Source organism: Myiozetetes cayanensis, unplaced genomic scaffold (assembly GCF_022539395.1).
Source record: "Myiozetetes cayanensis isolate MyiCay16 unplaced genomic scaffold, myiCay2020 scf12, whole genome shotgun sequence".
NCBI classification, from domain to species: Eukaryota; Metazoa; Chordata; class Aves; order Passeriformes; family Tyrannidae; genus Myiozetetes; species Myiozetetes cayanensis.
Genome location: NW_026086826.1, coordinates 9674422 through 9691854, shown reverse-complemented (window position 1 = coordinate 9691854; position 17433 = coordinate 9674422). Strand labels below are relative to the sequence as shown.

General features: G+C 44.0%; 1 protein-coding gene across 1 annotated transcript in view; it reads left to right on the top strand.

Annotated features, from left to right (window-relative positions):
* PLPP3 (phospholipid phosphatase 3) overlaps positions 1 to 17433 on the top strand; it is a 45001-nt gene that overhangs the window by 8853 nt on the left and 18715 nt on the right. Inside the window, exon 2 of the mRNA XM_050306654.1 lies at positions 16476 to 16633. Coding sequence (XP_050162611.1) covers positions 16476 to 16633 — 158 coding nt within the window. The remainder of the gene's footprint in view (positions 1 to 16475; positions 16634 to 17433) is intronic.

The window sequence follows — 17433 nt, the reverse complement described above, 5'->3', positions numbered from 1 at the left end:
GTTACGACCTCTGATTTGAGGTGGTGTGATGGGCCTGCCTTTAAGCCTGGCTGCAAGGTTCAGTCTGAGGCTGGCTGGAATGAATAGCCAGCCCAGCCCTGGTTATCATTCTCACTGATGTTGACAGTGAGGTCTTTGCTCTGGTCTTTGTAGCAGCACAGTGGCAGGAAATCAATTGCACATCCCAAGTATTTTGAGCCCTTCCAAGGCTTTTCTTCAAAGCCCACCACTCTTTAAAGTGTTAGTTTCCAAAGGGAAAGTTGAAAATAGCGTGGCAAAATGCTGATAAGCAGGTCTGCTCAGTGACTACTGGGTACATTTATGTTCTGATTGATGCTCACAGTGTAATTTTGGATGGCTGCTGAGCTGATGGCAGGCAGCAAAACTCCTTTGAAGTTGATAGCTGTGAATCAGTTTGGTGCTAGCAGGTTTGTGAAGCAGCTCTTTGATCACTGATCAGATGGCCCTTGCTTTTTGGGGAGCTGATTCTCTGTTTGACTGCTGGGTTGAAGCCCCAGAGGATCCCTGTGCCAGGATGTGAGCCTTGCTGCCCTTGGTCCTGCCCAGGCACGTCACAGAGAGGTTTGTGCCTCTGGGAGTTTCTAATCTAAGGAGACAGGGAGCATGAAGGAGCATCACCTCCATGCGTGGGCAGGGCGCTGGAGCCCGGGGAGGGCACACTTTGAAGGCAGTGTTTCCAGTACAGATGCACCCTGGTGCCCAGTGGGGCTTTTGGAGCTACTGAGGAACCTCTAATTCTTCGCTGAATTCCCTATTAAAACTGCAAATTTCAGTGCTTCAATTTCAGTCCTGCTGGGCCATCACCAGCCTTCCAAAGTATCTTTTGAAATCAGATCCTCAGCAATGCACTACTGTGGAGGAGTCTGTGGCTGCCAGGGCTTGGGCTGAAGCATGTCCCTAGGAAATGTGTGCACCTGTCCTGGAGCTTCCCACCCTAATTCCTGCAAAAAGTTCCCCAGGTGGCTCTGTTCCTGTGCTTCCGTGTTCTGCAGAAAAGGGAAAAAATCTTGGATTCACCCGTTGCAGCGGGAGCTGGCTTGTCCTTTCTCAGATAAGAGCTGAAGTTTTTCAGGTTAAGGATACAGAGGAAAAGGTGCACTAAAGGCATCTGCCACTTGATAATACAACACAAATGGGTAATTCTCAAAGGAAGGGCTTGGAGGGGGCTTTATCCTGCTCATACTTGCTAGGTTAAAAAAAAGATTCCCTTTGTTGCCTGATCACAAGAGGATGTGCTTTCAGTAGAGGCCTCAAGGGGGGTTTTGTAATTTTCTTTTTTCTTATTAATTCTTATAAAAATTTGAAGCATTGGTTACTATCTCCTCAAATAATTTCTTTTTTCCCCCCACATAATCTGGGCCGGATATTTTTTCATCCAGCACTCCTCATTTCTTGACCATCCCTGCAGCTTTAGCATGCAGCTGTCATTCTGCTGCAGCTCCCACAAAGCAGCTGAAAACCAAGGTAACAGCAACATTTTGAGTGAAGGGGATGAAATGTGGGATAGGTTCAGCGTATTTCTTTGTCATTGTTGAAGTCCTATTCAGTCTGGAACTGAATAGGAGGCTGATTAGCATGTGGAAGCATTTCTAAAGCATTGGGCTGTGAGGGTTGGGTGCTTTGGTTTTTTTTTTCCTTAAAGGAGAAGTTTTGTGGCATTTATTTTTCTGACTGAGCTGGTATGAATCTCTGTCAAATGCAAAAGCCATAGAAAAGCCAGACAGCATTTTGGAGAAAGCCTGTTTTGATAAATCACCATGTACATTTGCACAAAGAGGTTTTCCAGTGTGTAAAACTCTCAGAGCTACCGCAGAATCCAGGTATGCAGCATGTTTAAAACAACCAGAAAAGTGGGATACATTTTGGGATATATCTGGATTGTGGATATAACAACAGGTACTTTGCCTTTGCTCTTGCTAAAATTGTCTGCAGCAGGTTGGTTTTGTGTCCACAGTCTGAAAATCCACCTGCTTAAATGCTCAGCATTTTGCGTTTACAGAGAAAGATGTAACTCTGAGGTCGATTAAAAAGCTATCTGCCAGTGAAAAACAACTTTCTCCCCATGAAATTGCTTCAAGTCCTGGGCCTGAGGCTGTTTTTGAAGAAAAGGGTTGACTTTCCCTTTAGTGTGAGGCACTGGGCTGATGTTCCCATTGCACTCCCTTGCTGCAAGATCTGCTGTATTTCTTCTGAGTAATAACTGAAATCATTGCTTTGGTAATGTTTGTGGGTCTCAGCTGAGTCTGTGCTAGAGCAGAAGTCCTGCCTTGGGAGTACCGTATCTCTTGCCTTTTGTGGGAATGCAGGATTTTGGGGTGCTTGCAAACCCCAAAGGAGACAGGAGACCCTGTTGCATGCCAGGGGCTGTATGGATGTAGCACTCTTGTGCCCTGAGCTTGCAGAGACAGTGGGCAGTGCAAGAAAATGCATTTAACTTCTGTGTACAATGAGTGGTGGACTTGAGGTCCATCTTGAGGACCTCAGTGAGTGATGGATTTGAGGTTGCATGGAAAGCTCATGGTGGTACTTGGAGTCAAACCCTCTCATGATGCATGTGCTGTCTAGACCCTGTGCCTGGGTTTCTTTGATGCCTTTTCTAGTTTTCTTTCAATTATTCCAGATATGAAAAAACGACCATCTCACTGGTGTGTCTTAATGTCATAAAACCCTAGAATGGTTTGGGTGGGAAGACGCCTTAAAGTCCATCTCATTCCAAACCCCCCTGCCATGGGCAGGGACACCTTCCACTAGACCAGGTTGCTCCAAGCCCTGTCCAACCTGGACTTGAACAATTCCAGGGATGGGGCATCCCAACTTCTCTGGGTTCAGTGCCTCACCACCCTCTGAGTAATGTCAGCTACTGAAGGCTGATTAAAGCTATTGTTTAATTAAGGAGAACTTAGCTCCTCTGTTCAAAATTCATGATTAAAGGATCGTTTGAAGTAATTCTGCAATACTTTTCCTTCCCTTCCCTTCTCTCCTTTATCATGAAGAAAGTTCCTAGCACTGTACGTGCCCCAGCACCGAGGGTTGAACGCTATTACGGGACCGCAAACCTGCTGGCAAATCTGACTGCTGCCAAAGGCATCTGAACATTAAAAAGCCCTGCAGAGGGGTGGAAGGGAGTTCAATCTCAGGATACGCTGATTTGGAAAGGGAATCCAAACAAAGAGGCTTTTCAGCAGAGGCTGAGGCTTGGCTTCTCTCAAGGGCAGTTTGGGCTTGAGGAAGCATCCGGGAGGCGGTGAGCGGAGCAGGAGTACATGAGCTGGATGCCGCACGGTGTAAGGTTTCCCAGCACAGCGTGGTTTTGTGTTACAGGCTGGGGAACTGGCTGTAAGCACTCCTCTCCTCTCCTCTCTTTTTTCTTCTTTCTTTTTTTTTTTTTTTTGTTTTTTCTTCCCCTCCTTTTATTTCTGTTGAAAACAAAGGAGAGGTTTAGGCCTTCTTTTTTTATTATTTTAATAAAGGTTCCCATCTCCTGCAGGTTTGGCGATGCCTCTCGTTATTGATGCTGGAGGGGGACCCACTGGTGACTCTGACCTGGAGAAACCCTTTGCTGGGTCCCACGCTGGCCTCACAGGGATGTTTTATTTTGCACAGAAAGCTCAGCCCTCTCACAGGCTCACTGAGAGCGCTCTGGCAGGAGACAGTGTTCCTGAGGGGACAGACGCCTCATAAAGGAGTTTGGCTCAGATAAGAAGTGAAATGAGGTGTGTTCTGGGGCACCTTCTTCACAGCAGGAGGGATGCAAAGTGGGGAGTGTGTCTGCCAAGTCCCCTGTTCCCCTGGCAGCCCTGTCCCTCACTGTGACACCTCTGGTGCCACCACATTCCCAAGAAGTGCCATGAAGAGCTGAGCAGGGAGGAGGTACTACCAACCATCCCAACCAACCAGTTGAATTTTTTTTATAGGCGCCAGATGGTTTTAATAGAGGAAAACTGAACTTCTTATGACCCTTCCCCACAGACGTTGTTTGTTGTTTTGTAGTTGTGGCCAGGACAAATCCCTGTCCCAGAACCTGCAGTGAGTGGAGAGTTTGATGCCTGGTGCCTTCTTCTCCCACCCCAGCAAAAGCCTCCCTGTTTCCCCCATGCTTCTCTGCCTGCCCTGCCTCCAAATGATCTGAGAGAAGCTGCTGGGCATGGAAAACTTGAGGCTTTCCACCAATCCCTGACTAAGGAGATTAGCAAGAGTACAAATTGGAAGAAACCAAAACATCTAAAATCAAAGTACAAGGAAGCAATAAAATGTCAGGCCATGTTTTCCCTTCTAGTTGATTAAAAATTCTCCTGATAAGCAAGAAAGCTTTCATGGTTAGACAAGACCTGTATTGTGTCAAATGCAGTGAAAGGTTTATTAGAAGGATAAAGTGGTGTGGGTGTTGGGTTGTACTTGCAGCCCTCCTGGAATTGTTATCCCCCAGAGCTGAAGGCCTTTTGCAAAGGTCTTGGAGCAAAAAGTGTGATGGAGAAAGTGCTTCTCCTATGGAGAGAGGAAGATGTGTGGAAATGGGGGTGTGTGTAGGGGAGTGATACAGATTGGTGTCTGTGTGCTGGACCACTGTCAGAAAGGTTAACACAGAAATTGAGTACGGGGGAAGTTGTATGACAAAGGTAAAGGAAGAAGAGCAAAAGCCACCAAATTACTGCTAATGAGAGTCTCTGGATGCTATATGTGTATCCATAATGCATCCAACACTGTGACTGAGTGCATAGTTGTCCTGTGGCTGGGATAATTTCTGTAAATTCTCTCTTGCTGCCCCTGTTTACAGTCTCGTTTCTGCCCAGGAGCGTCACATTTCTAGTAAATCTAAAATCATGCCCATCTTGAGTGCCATTCATTTTGTGGTGGCTTTAAGGACAAGAGGCCACTGACATGCTGAAGACTGAGAGGAGGGGAAATTCAGGGGACTCACCTTGACTTTCGGAAAGTAGAAAGTCAAACGGAAAAAGGAAATGAGGACTGGGTCTTCTCTCCATGAGAAAAACATCAGCATTGGAAAACAAGAGTGCTTGGAGGTCTGCTCCAGGTCAGTGCCAAGATGCTTCACTGGGCCCATGGTTCCCCTGTAGCCTGAGAAATCTTCTTAGGATGAAACACAAGACAAGAATGACAAAGCAGGAAAACAAAAGGCTCACTTCCATGCTGTTGTGTTTGACTTCCCAAGGTTTTAATTGCCAAGGGCTGCACTGAGAGCCAGCTGGCTGCAAAGGGATGCAGATCTCCAGTAAGCGAAGCAAAGGGATGCAGATTTCAAGTAAGAGAAGAAAGACTCTTCCTTTTTCTTTATCATTTTTTCAGAGGAACTAATAACTGTTATGTTTTCCTGCAGGAGGTGCGGTTTTGTGTACGTTTCCCCTCCAAAAAACGAATTATCATTTTTAGGTACCTGTTTCCTCAGCTCCTCCACCTCCTGTTAAGCTCTTGCTGTTTTACTCCCTGTAGGAGTACGAGGATGCAAGCAGCAGGAAAGGCAAATATGGAGTACAAACTGTACCTCAGTTTTAGAATTTTCTCCTTGGAGCAGAAAACTACGCTTTATACAAAGGTAAAATACAGTAGGTGCTTTAACTTGCAAGCCATTAGACAGTGCGCCAAGAGATGTGCATTTCCCTGCAGATGTGGTACACAGTGACAGCAGGATCATGCCCACCAGTGTGTGGCCTGGGAACAGACTGGACAATCCCAATTTTATGCCCAACCCACATTTTCATATGATAACTTGAAGAGAATCAAAAAAGGCCAGCTTAAAATAATAATAATAATAATAATAATAATAATAATAAAGCATGGGATATTTGGCATGCTGATTGTATAAATCCTGACATTAGCTACCTGTGAATCATCCAGCAGCACGTTAATTGGTACCCCTCAGTAGATGAGGATTTGGCATCAGGTCTGCATGTAATTACAAGCCACACACAGAAGGACACAGGCAGCTAATGAACTCCTGCCAAACTCCAGCTCTGCTTCTGCGGCTTTTGAAGTCCGCTGGTCTTTCAGCATTTTGTATAGTAAGCACTGAAAGGCATCAAATCACTCCTTTGACAGTGTTTAGAAAGGGTTGGTTTGTTGAATAACTGAGTCCCTCCAAACTCCCATCTGAGAACTGGAGCATCTATAGGCGCCTTTCTCAACAGAGCAGTAAATAGGCTGGAAATAGAGGACACCCCCAAGGAGCTGCTGAGCTCCTGCCTCGCTGACAGGAGCCAGCGGGCTCTGGTTGCCATGATGGGCTGCAAGAAAAGAAACTATTTCCACTTAAAAATAGTTCAAAACAATCCCATCAATATGATGAGCTTTTTGTCCCCAAGCCTCAGTGTTTAATACTGAGGTTGTGCAAAGTGGGATGCAGAGTGTCACGTGGGTCTGCAGTTGCCTTGGTGTTTCGAGGGAGGTAGTAAAAGGGTTTTTGGAGGGTTTCTGCCCCATTGGAAGGGCGGGTTTTCATGATGCTAGATTTTGGGAGGTCATGGTGCTTTTTAACGGATGTTTTGTTGCTGGGATCAGATTTGAGCCTAAACCCTTATCTTCCTCTTTTCATGTCTGAGATGACAAAAGGAGTAGTTGTTGAGATAAAAACATTTTCCATGAAAACCTGCGATTTTCAGGCAAACATACCAGGCGGGTTTCATGGAAGTACCATGGTGAAGAGGAATAATGCAACTTGGCATGAAGCCCATCCAAAAAAAAAAAAAGTAGAGGGAGGAAACAGAAGAGCCATTGTCAAAATTAACTGCAATAAAGAAAAAGAGACTGCTATTCCCTTGGGCTTCTTTAACCTTTTTTCCTCAATTTATTCACACGTTCCTTGACAGCAGGGCACGGCATTGTTACAGGAGGCTGGAAAGGGAAATTGGGAGTTATCCATTTTGGGTTTTAAAAGGCATGGTACATGTTGTGTCCCTTGAGCCAGTGTGAATAGAGGCTTGGCCGTTGTCTGTGCCATTCAGATGTGGCCCAATTTATACTGTCCCTTAAGGAAATGGGGCTATGAAATGTCACCTGGCTGCAAAACGCAGCCATCGAGGGGAGGCTTGGGCTGTGCATGGGAAAGGGGCTGGTGTGTCACTGTGTGACAAGGGGAATGTGTCCACTGTGGCTTGCCCTGTGCTTGCAGAAGAGGGTGTTGAAATTTTCAGTGTTGCTATTACACTGCTGCATCACCTGGATTTGCAGAGTTTTCAGTTTCTTAGAGGGATAAAAGCACCCAGAACTCCAAGATGGTGTACACCATGGAACTCTGTGTCCCCAAAAAATCTTTTTGGCTTCCAGGGACGTGAATAATTCATAGGGTGTCATCCAGGGGCAGATAGGGTCTGCATAAGTAAGTTCTTGTGAGCTGTACAGGGGTGGACACCTCTGTCACTGCAGGTGATGTCTTGTCTCTGAAGCATCCCATTCACAGCTGTTTTCCACCAAAGGAACACAAACTTCTGCGGATAGCAAGGTGGCAGCAGGGCCAAGGCAGCAGCCTCTGCCTTCCACCTGCAAAATTTCCCTTCCTTGTAATACAAAGCTATTTTAATTAAGTGCATGATTTTTTTTTTTTTAATGTTACCTGGCTACCAGTGCAATCTCAGTTATATCATGTATTGCTGTATATTAGGATGTCACTCTGTATAGTAACTGCAATCAAAATACAGGGGAGCCAGAAAAGTGATAATATTATGGTTTTTTTAACCCATTGGTGAACAGGCAAAACCTTACTGAGCTCTGCTTGAGGGACCACCGAGATAACCCCCTCTCATTGCTTTAGGGCCCTTTGGATCACTTCCACCCACGCTCACGTCTCTTTGCCTTTCAGCACTGTGTACTGTGCACTATATCCTGGAAACTTGACCAAATCATGACTACCGAGGGGGAAAAGTTTCATTTCCAGTTAGTCAAGGGAGTTGTGTAATACCATTTTCTCCTGGGGAACTTCCAGAAAAAAGAAAAGAGGGGAGGGAAAGGGGGTATTACATAAAGCAAGTATATTAAGAGGAAATAAATTATGAATTAAAAGTGATTAGTGAACTTTTAAGGAAGAGGTCAGAAGTGCTTTTTGTAATACAAACTTTTTAAGCTTCCAGTGCTTGTATTGGGTTACAGAGTTATAACCCGGCCTTATTTGTGCAGGTGGCTGCTGCTTCAAATCCAAAGAAGGATTTTGCGTTTACAATAGGTACATTGACAGAACTGGGTCAAAAAGCTACTGGTGGCAGGCATCAGTGCTGTGGCCAGGAGCTCTGCTGCCTCCTGCACAGGGGCAGTTACTCCCGAAAAGGTGCCTAATTACAGTAGCAGTGCCTGGCCGGGATGCTCAGGAAGGAGGAGAGGAAGTTTGGGAAGTTCAGCAGATGAGTTTTTATTTAAGAGGTCTGATGTTGACCAGGTTAACTGGCTTTATTTTTACTTCAAGTGTTTTGTGTCTTTATTGATTTAAAAATAATCGAGAGGATTTTGTCGACTGCATTGCATTTGCTGAAGTTTTATATTTCCACTTGTTATGGTTTGGGGTGGCTGTGCGAAGAGAAGGAACCAGGGCTTGTATGTGGGAGTGTTGTGGGGCAGTAAGCTGAGATAAGGAATCTTTGCTTGAAATTTTATATATTAAAACAATGCCTACAGCTCACAAAACTTTCCTCTTGAGTAGAAGTTGATGGAGTGGTTGGAAGGGGTCCTGAGCAACCCGGTCTAGTGGGTGACACCCCTGCCCATGGCAGGGAGTTGTAACTGGGTGATCTTTAAGGTTCCTTCCAACCCAAGCCTTTCTGTCATTCTGTGAATCTATATGAGTAGAAAACAGAGTTGTTATTAGATGGGGAAATATTAGGGTTTATGCAGCCAATGGTGTCGGTGGATGAGAGGAGCAGGCTCTCTGCTCATCCTTGCATCCATTTGACAGAAAGCTCTTAGATTTCGCCCAAAGAAACAGGGTGTTGGGTTTTGGTGGGGCTGGGCAGTGGTCCAAGCCCTTCCTCGAAGTCTGAGCCCTGAGGAGTGATGGTGAGGCTCGTTCCAAACCCCACTGACCGGCAGAGTACACCCTGTTCACTTCGTTTGTAATTGAAAACATAATAGTCACTGCAGTGTATTTTTCACACGATCTGTTTGCCTTCAGTATTGCAGAGTTCACAGGCACATTTTTATTTTTTTTTTTACATTTTTTTCCCCTCTATTCAAGCTGGGTCATCCTAGGTCAGACTTGACATATCTGTGAGACTTCCAAAGCACATGGATATATAGAGGTATCTCAAAAGATGCTGACGCATTGGGATTTTCATGGTGTGATGTATTTTATTCCTTTCTGTAGACAATGTGAAATTATGGCTTTGTTTCCGTCATGTTTGACTGGAGCTGGCTCTGGATTCCTGTTGGTAATGTCTTTTATGTTCACCCTCTCCAAATTTGCTGGTTGGCCAGTCTGGTTTAAATCTATTTTACCCCACAAATGCAAACTTTTATATACATCTACATACTGTGGCTTGGATAAGACCCTTTGTCTTATTAATGCATTTTTAGGAATTAAAAATATATGTGCTCTTTAATATAAAGCTCTTTTAATACATCAGCTCACACCAAACTCCCATGAGGAACAGCTTAACACTCTTCATAGAATTCCTTCCTTTCTTTCTTTCTTTCTTCCTTTGTATGTGGTCTTTACCTCTGGAAATAGGTAACAGGTACTCACTAAAAGCATTATTTCTCTCAGAAAAATCAATGGCAGCATTCCTGTTCATCTGGACATTCTTGGAGCGTGGGTCTGGCACATTATGCTTCAGCCACATTAGGAAGTGTTTCTACTGAGGTTTCAAATCCAGAGGAATTTGCACTGCATAACAATAATTTGACATTTAGTTTAAAGTACCTGTGACCAAGAACCATTTTATAATACTATTCTTCCAGGATGGCTGGATCAATAAACGTACTCCAGGTTGCACAGGGGTGTATTAACCAAAAAGGATGAGTATCATGGGATCCCAGAATGGTTTGGGCTGCAAGGGACCCAGCCTAAAGTTCCTCTCGTTCCAACCCTGCTACTGTGGACAGGGACACCTTCCACTAGATCAGGTTGCTCAAAGTCCCATCCAACCTGGCCTTGAGCACTTCCAGGAATGGATATGTCTCTGGAGGATGGGTTTGGGCAGCAGGTAAAGACACCTGTAATTTCTGACACCACCACTGGTTCATTTTAGAAGCATTTCTCAAATACCTCTGCAGCTTGGGGTTATCAGTGTTACATGGTTGTCCATACAGAAGGTGAATATTCTTGGCTTTCTTCTTGTTTGCTAGTGCTCTATCAGGCATGAGAAGATGCTTTTCTCAGTGTTCCTGATTAACCAGTTCTTATTAAAAAAACAAACAAACAAACCAACCAACCGAAAAACAAACAAACAAAAGAAAACAAACAAACAAATAAACCCCACAGAAAAACCCCAAAAAGGTAAGAACCCAGAAAATATCATCTAGTTCAAAATGAATCTGCATCTGCCTACTAGGAAGTTTTCTGGACTCTGTAGCATCTGGTGGACCTAAAAACGGTGAGGTTTACATTGAAGTTCCTATGATTTGGCTGAAAAATAACTAATAATTATAAAGTGGATGGAAATGTCACACTCTTGATAGGAAGAGCACCGGACAGATTGACATAGATGGGGCAAACGTTCATATGAGTTACATGAAAGAACCTACAGCAAGTAGGAAAGTAACTAATAATTTGTTGCCTTTTTTATTTTTTTGTGGAAATCAACCTGTTGTGTCCTAGAACTTTTCTGAACAGGTCAAATCAGAGAAATGCAATATATACTGATCCTTGTTTATAGGTTCTTTTGTACTCTAAAGCAGGTTCCTGTTTTACTGTAAAGTCTAGGGTTTGTTTGTGTGGAGAATTTTCTATCCTTGTGTGTCTGTGTAGCTGAGAGTAGTGGAACTGTAATAGAGTTGAATGGGAATCTATTTTGCAAACAAAGATATTAGATGTGTTTCCAAAATAGAGGCAGATGCACAGAGCAATCTTCTGGACTGCTGGAACCAACTTGAAGAACAATTAAGACTGCACAGGTAATAAAATAGCAGAGCTGATGGTTAGTCTAGTTGTGTCCTAGTCCTACTTTTCCTAGTGAATATATGGGCCTTGAGTATCCAGATTCAGTCAAAAACCATGGTCATGGAGATGCATCACTGATGCTTTCAAGACCTTTAAAAATCCCAACATAATGGCTCAATCCAGTCTGCAGCAGGATCCTTTCGTCTGCCACTGGGCAGTGGATCTGGTCCCTTGAGGTTGTTTTTGGTTGATGAAGCTCCTACCATTCCTTCAGATACTCTCAGTGCTGGTGCATAAATGGGCTCTCTTTTGATTGACAGCATATGCTTGATATTGTGGAAATGTGGAAATACTTCTATTCTTTGGGTTGTTACATTTTATTTGTGTGTGTGTATATATATATATATACACATACATACAATGCAAATTGGCTCCAAGAGCTGTTCACTCTTGCAGCAGTTGCCAAGGCTGATCTTGCAGTGCTACAAATCCTCTCTAAAAGTTGGGGAAGCCAACTTTTAAAACCCCAATAAAAGCCTACCATAGGCTAAGTTAGTTTTAACACATTTTAAAATATATACAAATATTGTAATCCAAATAAGGTTTACATTTACCCAAGATCAACCACTAAGTACTTCAAATAGAAAGCCTGTCTCTTGTAGGTACCCAAATATTTACAGAGTATGATTTGAATGAGGAATTAGATACCCCTCTCAACCCTGACAAGTTATTTAATGGTCTTTTTCACTTGTTAAGCTGGACGTCTAATCTACGGAAACCTTAAGAACACCCAGGGCCTGGACACAGGCAGGCAAACACATCATGGAATGCTTGTTAGAAATTACCATTGCTTTGTTGAGATGGCCAGCACCATCCCACTGACCTGCAGGGTTGAAAGAAGAAAAGATTTAATGGAGGAAAAAACCCCAACCTCCATCAAAACCAAACATTTAGAAAGAAAAAGGCAGTGATGGTGTTTAATTTGGTACAGAGGTTAAGGCTGGGCTGGGAAGATGAGAGTGGCATGGGCGGGTTGCTGCAGAAATGCCTCCTGCCTTCCGCTCTTTCTGCTTTTTGATGAGTGGCCAATGAAAGCTTATCCCCTTTTAAATTTTTTTCCCCATTAAATCTGCACAAGCGTTAACTTTTCAAAGACTGAGATTCAAAGTGCTGTACCCAACACAGAGCCCTTTTTTCTCCTACCTTTGATTTTATGCACATTTCAGGCTGGTCAGAGAGTACACGGGGGTTTTGTTTAGGCTTGGTGGTGGGGTTTTAGCTTTCATGCTGCCAGCCTCCCAGGATTATTGCCTATTAATTGCCTCTTAATAAAGGTGCTGACCAGACAAAGGAATATTTTTTCCTTGGTGCTAGACTTCCAAACTTGATTTGCTTTATGAAATAGAAAGACAAGTAAATTTAAATTTAAACCCTGCTCTGAAATACCTTAGTGTAGGACACCAGCAGTTAGAGGTCACCAAGTCACTTGGACTTCCTCCCAACAAAAGCAACATCATTTTTCAATGTCCAGCCCCACAGCATCCTGCAGTGCCTTGCACAATTCTTTAGTGTCCACACCTGCTCCATGACACTTGGAGCAGGGCTGTTTGGATGGGGCAGGATCAGTCCCCAAGAGGTTTGTGTTATGCTCATGGTTTGGAGCCGTGTTTGATCTCCTACAGCATAGTTGGATAAAAGATTGTGGTTGGGATTTCCTTGTTCCTTTATTAAAGTAAAAAATTCCCTTTGTATAAAGAAAAAAAATGTTCCGTCACCTTGTGAATTATGTTAGAGTTCAGAAGGTAATTTCAGCTCCATTTACCTTTTATGTATTGAAATAAGCAAATCCCTTTGTTTTATGCTTTGTCTGTGAGGTGAGGATAGCAGCCCTTCCCTGGTTGCACAGTTGTATATAGATGTGCCAGTGTTGCCTCCATGCTTTAGGACATGGTCCACAGGGTGCTGTGTCATTTCTTAGCATGGAGATACTGGTCTTAAGGAGAATGTGAGTCCCTTCTACATTGTTCCTAAAGATTTTGCAGTAGGTCTGTGCATGTAGGTGAGTCGTAGCCACAGATAGAATGGCCAGGTAGGACTGTTTTAGGAGAAGGGTGACTATCCCCAAAATCAGTGTAATTTTTTTTGCCTGCCCTGTATTTCTATCATTCACTTCAGTGCAAGTCATCATTAATTACTGTTTTCTGAAATGTACCTCTTGTATTCTCAATAGTTGTGTACTATGTGTAGGGGTGGGAAGACTTAGCAGCTTTGTGGGGTTTGTCTGTTGAATATCTACATCCAAATCACTGCAGCCAGGGATGCACAATCTCAATTTCCTACTAAAATGCTGAATCCGAGAGGCAGACTAGGGCAGAAAAGATGATGGGGACAGAGGTTTTATCTTCACAGTACAACCTTACACTGCTGCCTTCCATCTCCAAGGTGTGTGGACTGTAGCCCCACTTCTGGATACCTTTTCCTCCGGCAGATCTCCTAGTGTGAATAATGTCTCTGTGGTGTTTTGCTGAGGATTCCAAGGGCACCTCTCTCTGCATTTAATTTTCTGTCATCTTCCAGACTTCCCTCTGTAGAGGTTTTTTTTTGCAAAACCCATACTCCTGCTGCCTTTTGGCACTGCTACAGGTTTCTCTGTGCTGGAATCCGCTTGCCAAAAAAATGTGGGTGGTGACCTAGTCCCTTAGACAACCCATCCTCCAAGAAATAACCCTGTGGAAGAAGAGCCATTTTGAGCACGATTTACTGTTTGCCATGGGCTGGGGTCTGCTCTTCCTTAGGTGAAAAAGCAGCCTCTCACCCAGCCCTCAAAATTAAAGGCATGTTATGTCTTATAAGTAATATCCGTTTAGGTATGGAGAGTGTGTTTATGTTTCTCATGTTAAAAAAAGGGGAAGGGAAAAAAAAGAGGGAATCTGAGGTTACTGTTTTGCTGGAAAAATATCAAGACTTGATTGGCAATATCCCACTAAACCACAAGTTTGTAGGAGAGAAAACAAACCCATTGGATTTTCTAAACTGTGCCTATGTGCTTTATGAAAATGTGTCCCATATAGGTCACTTATGCTCTTATTATAGCTGTGGCAAGTGTACACATAATTGAATCGTGGAAATACTACCCCATGCTGCTCAATGAATGAAGGGAAAACAAATCTTTATTATTCCTGGGTTCACATAATATATAGGAACACTATTGTCTTTTTTTTTTTTTTTTTTTTTAAAGCCAGTTTTAGCTTTCAGATGTATTTTATTGTCTGTGGGAACATGTGTTTTACAGACCTGTCATGTGAAAGCTATTAACAAGAGGAACTGGAGGAATAACAATAAGCCACGTAACCGTGGCATGTCTACTCCCCGAGTTCAACTGTTACGCCGCCGCTCCGAGCGCGTGTGAAATCGGATCGCGCCGAGCGGCGTTAGCGCTTCTCCTGCCATTTTTCACTGGGAAACTTAAGGATTCTTTAAGTGGCCTATTAAGATGGGATTGCTGGCATCAGAAGCGCATTTTGGGGCCAAGCTGGCCGGGCATCGCAACGGTTCAATAGTGGAATGAAGATCAACTGGATTCACACGAGATGTCCGATTTTATTTACCAAATCTGAGCTGGACAGGCGGTTCTGAAACAGTTCCTCACTGGTTCACACATGTGGTGGAAACTGTTGTGCCTTGCCAAGCACCATCGAGCCCAGAGTTTGCAATTAACCCACTTCCAGAGCTTTCAGAGAGGATCTGAAAGGGGCCCTGAGCAGTGGCCTTGGCTGCTGCTGGCTCCCTGAATAGCTTCATATTGGTGTGTGTTGTCCCTGCTCACAAGTGATGGAGTTTTTCATTTTTATTAAGACTAACAAAACCTTGTAGTAATCCTGGATTAGGCAAACCTGTTAACATACAGGAAGAGGAGCCAAAATGGATTGTGCAAAGTGAGATCCAGAGAGTGGTTCATGTGGAGAACATGTGGAACATTATTTTGATGACACGTTGTAACAACCTGGACTGTGCCCTTGCTAATCACATCTAGTAGATTGTGTTCACTACAAATGTACTGTGGACAAATTTGGGTCAAGCCCAATAGCACTTCACTTTTTCTTTCCTTTTATATTAATTTTAGAAGGAAAAACCCTCTGATGTCTTTGACTTCTAGCTGTGTAAACAAACCCACAGATACTTAAGCAAGTTAGTGGTCGACAAGTATTCCCTAGTGCTTTCTGTAGGATCTGGGCGTGAGACCTGTTGTCTTGGCCCAAGGACAGCTTGAACCACTGTGCATTTGTTTTTCCCCTTACCTGGGTTTCGCTCTGCAAGTGGGAGGAGGGTTTCCTGTACCTTGTGGTTTGTGATTGCTCTGAACGTGGGTTTCGGGGAATCTGGGGCTTGTTTTGGTGGGGATGTAGCACTCCTCTCGGTGATGGACTTAATAGCAAAGGTGGATGGGGAAATTGAGGCAAAGGGAAGGAGGGTGCCCTGCCCAAGGTGACATTGTGGCTGGGAAACACCCCAGGGTTCTCCTTCTAGTTTTGAGGCAAGGCTGTTATTTCTCTGAAAAACTTAAAACAACTTGGAGTCACAGACATGCAGCAATTTCCAGGTGTTCCCTTCATACTGTATGTCCTAGCCCCATGTTTTTGAGCAGATGTGCCCCCCTACCTGGTGCAAAAGTCCAGCCAAGCTGCGCAGATGCAGGAAATCCTGCACAGAGTGTTCACAAATAGCATTTAAAAAACAGATTTCACGTGGCTTTATTGTGATTGAAGGTGAACAGGTTCTGATGGGACTCCATTGGCTCTTGTGCATGGGCTGGTCCTTGCATGGGTGGGTCAAGGATGGGTATCCCACAGCTGCTCAAGGCACATAGTTGTTGCATTAGTAGGTACAAACACTCATATACCCTGTAAATACAGAGAGGAGTGAGCCAAGGAAGGCTTCAAAGGCATAAAAGTGATGGGCCTGGAGTGTAGCTGGGTTGACCAAGTAGAAGCCATGCGGATACTCGATCCTCCAGTGTTTGTTTGCACAGCTCTGGGCTGCCCAGCCATGGGGCGCTCGGCAGAGCATTGGGCCCTCCCTGGAGAAAAGTGCCAGATTAGTTTTCATGGCCTTTTGCAGAGGGATTGCTTCAGGGGTCTGTTCCTGAAAGTTAATATTTGCAATGCACAAGGCTTAACTGAAAGCAGGCTGCGCAGACATCTGATAACCATAACAGAGGAGATGCTTTTTCCCTGCAAGTCCGACTTGGAAAAACAAATCCCAAAGCTATTCCCTTTGGAAAGATAGCAATATGGAAAGACAAGCATCAGGAATGGTGCTGCGTGGTTTGTAAGGGCTTTTCTAGTTGAGTTCTTTTTGTGAGCTGCTCGTGTTTGCCTGTATTGCTAATGGGTTTGGTTGTTTTTCCCTTTCTTTGCAGCTGGGTTGCCCTTCCTCATCATTGAAACGAGCACAATCCAGCCCTACCAGCGGGGCTTCTACTGCGACGACGACAGCATCAGGTACCCACAGAAGAATGTGGAGACTATCAACGATGCAGTGCTGTGTGCTGCAGGCATCCTCATCGCCATCCTCGCTGTAAGTAACACCTCTGAAACCTCCTCTTCTGTCCCTTGAGGGGTTTTTTTTGTCACTTCTTTTAGCGCCAACATGCCATCAGCAGGGGAGTTTAACATAGTCTTGCCAGTGTGTTCACAGTATCTACTAAGGTTCACATCTCCTCTGCAATGATTTGACTTTTCTGTAAGCATGGTGCAGCAATTATTTGCAAATGAAAGCATGTAATGAGAGGAATGAGATTAGTCTTGAAGCCTGTAAACAGGCCCAAAGCTGTTTGGGCAAGTCTGTGAGCTTCACAAGAGCTTTTTCACCCTCCAGTAGGAGTTCAGAGTAGAGGCAAAAACACTTGAGTGTCAGTAAGGACTTGGCATGGTTTGTCTCTATTCAAATCACTCTTGGTATTTGCCTATTTTATAAGGTTAAAAAAACAAAGAAAGGATACATCTTTTCAGTTAACAAGTGCCTGGAAAAGTTTAACAGGTTAATATTAGGTTTTTAAGAGATTGCATATTACAGCCATTTTTAAAAGACAATTAAAACCTTCCATGGGGAGCATATTCCCAGAGTCCTCACTGTAAAAAGTAGTTAATGCACTACCTTCCCAATGCCTCTTCGTTTTCCTTTTCCTGCCAGTTTTCCTAGAGCTGTGCTAGGAATTGATTGCGTGGTGAGAGCTTTCTATGTCAGCCAAAATGCTGAACTCAGCCCACAGAGTTGAGCCTCTTTATGCCAGCATGTACCTGGTGCTGGGGCAGAAGACAAGAGCTGTCTCCTGGTTGTTGCTTAAACACTTCCAGCTAAGATGAAATTCCCCTATG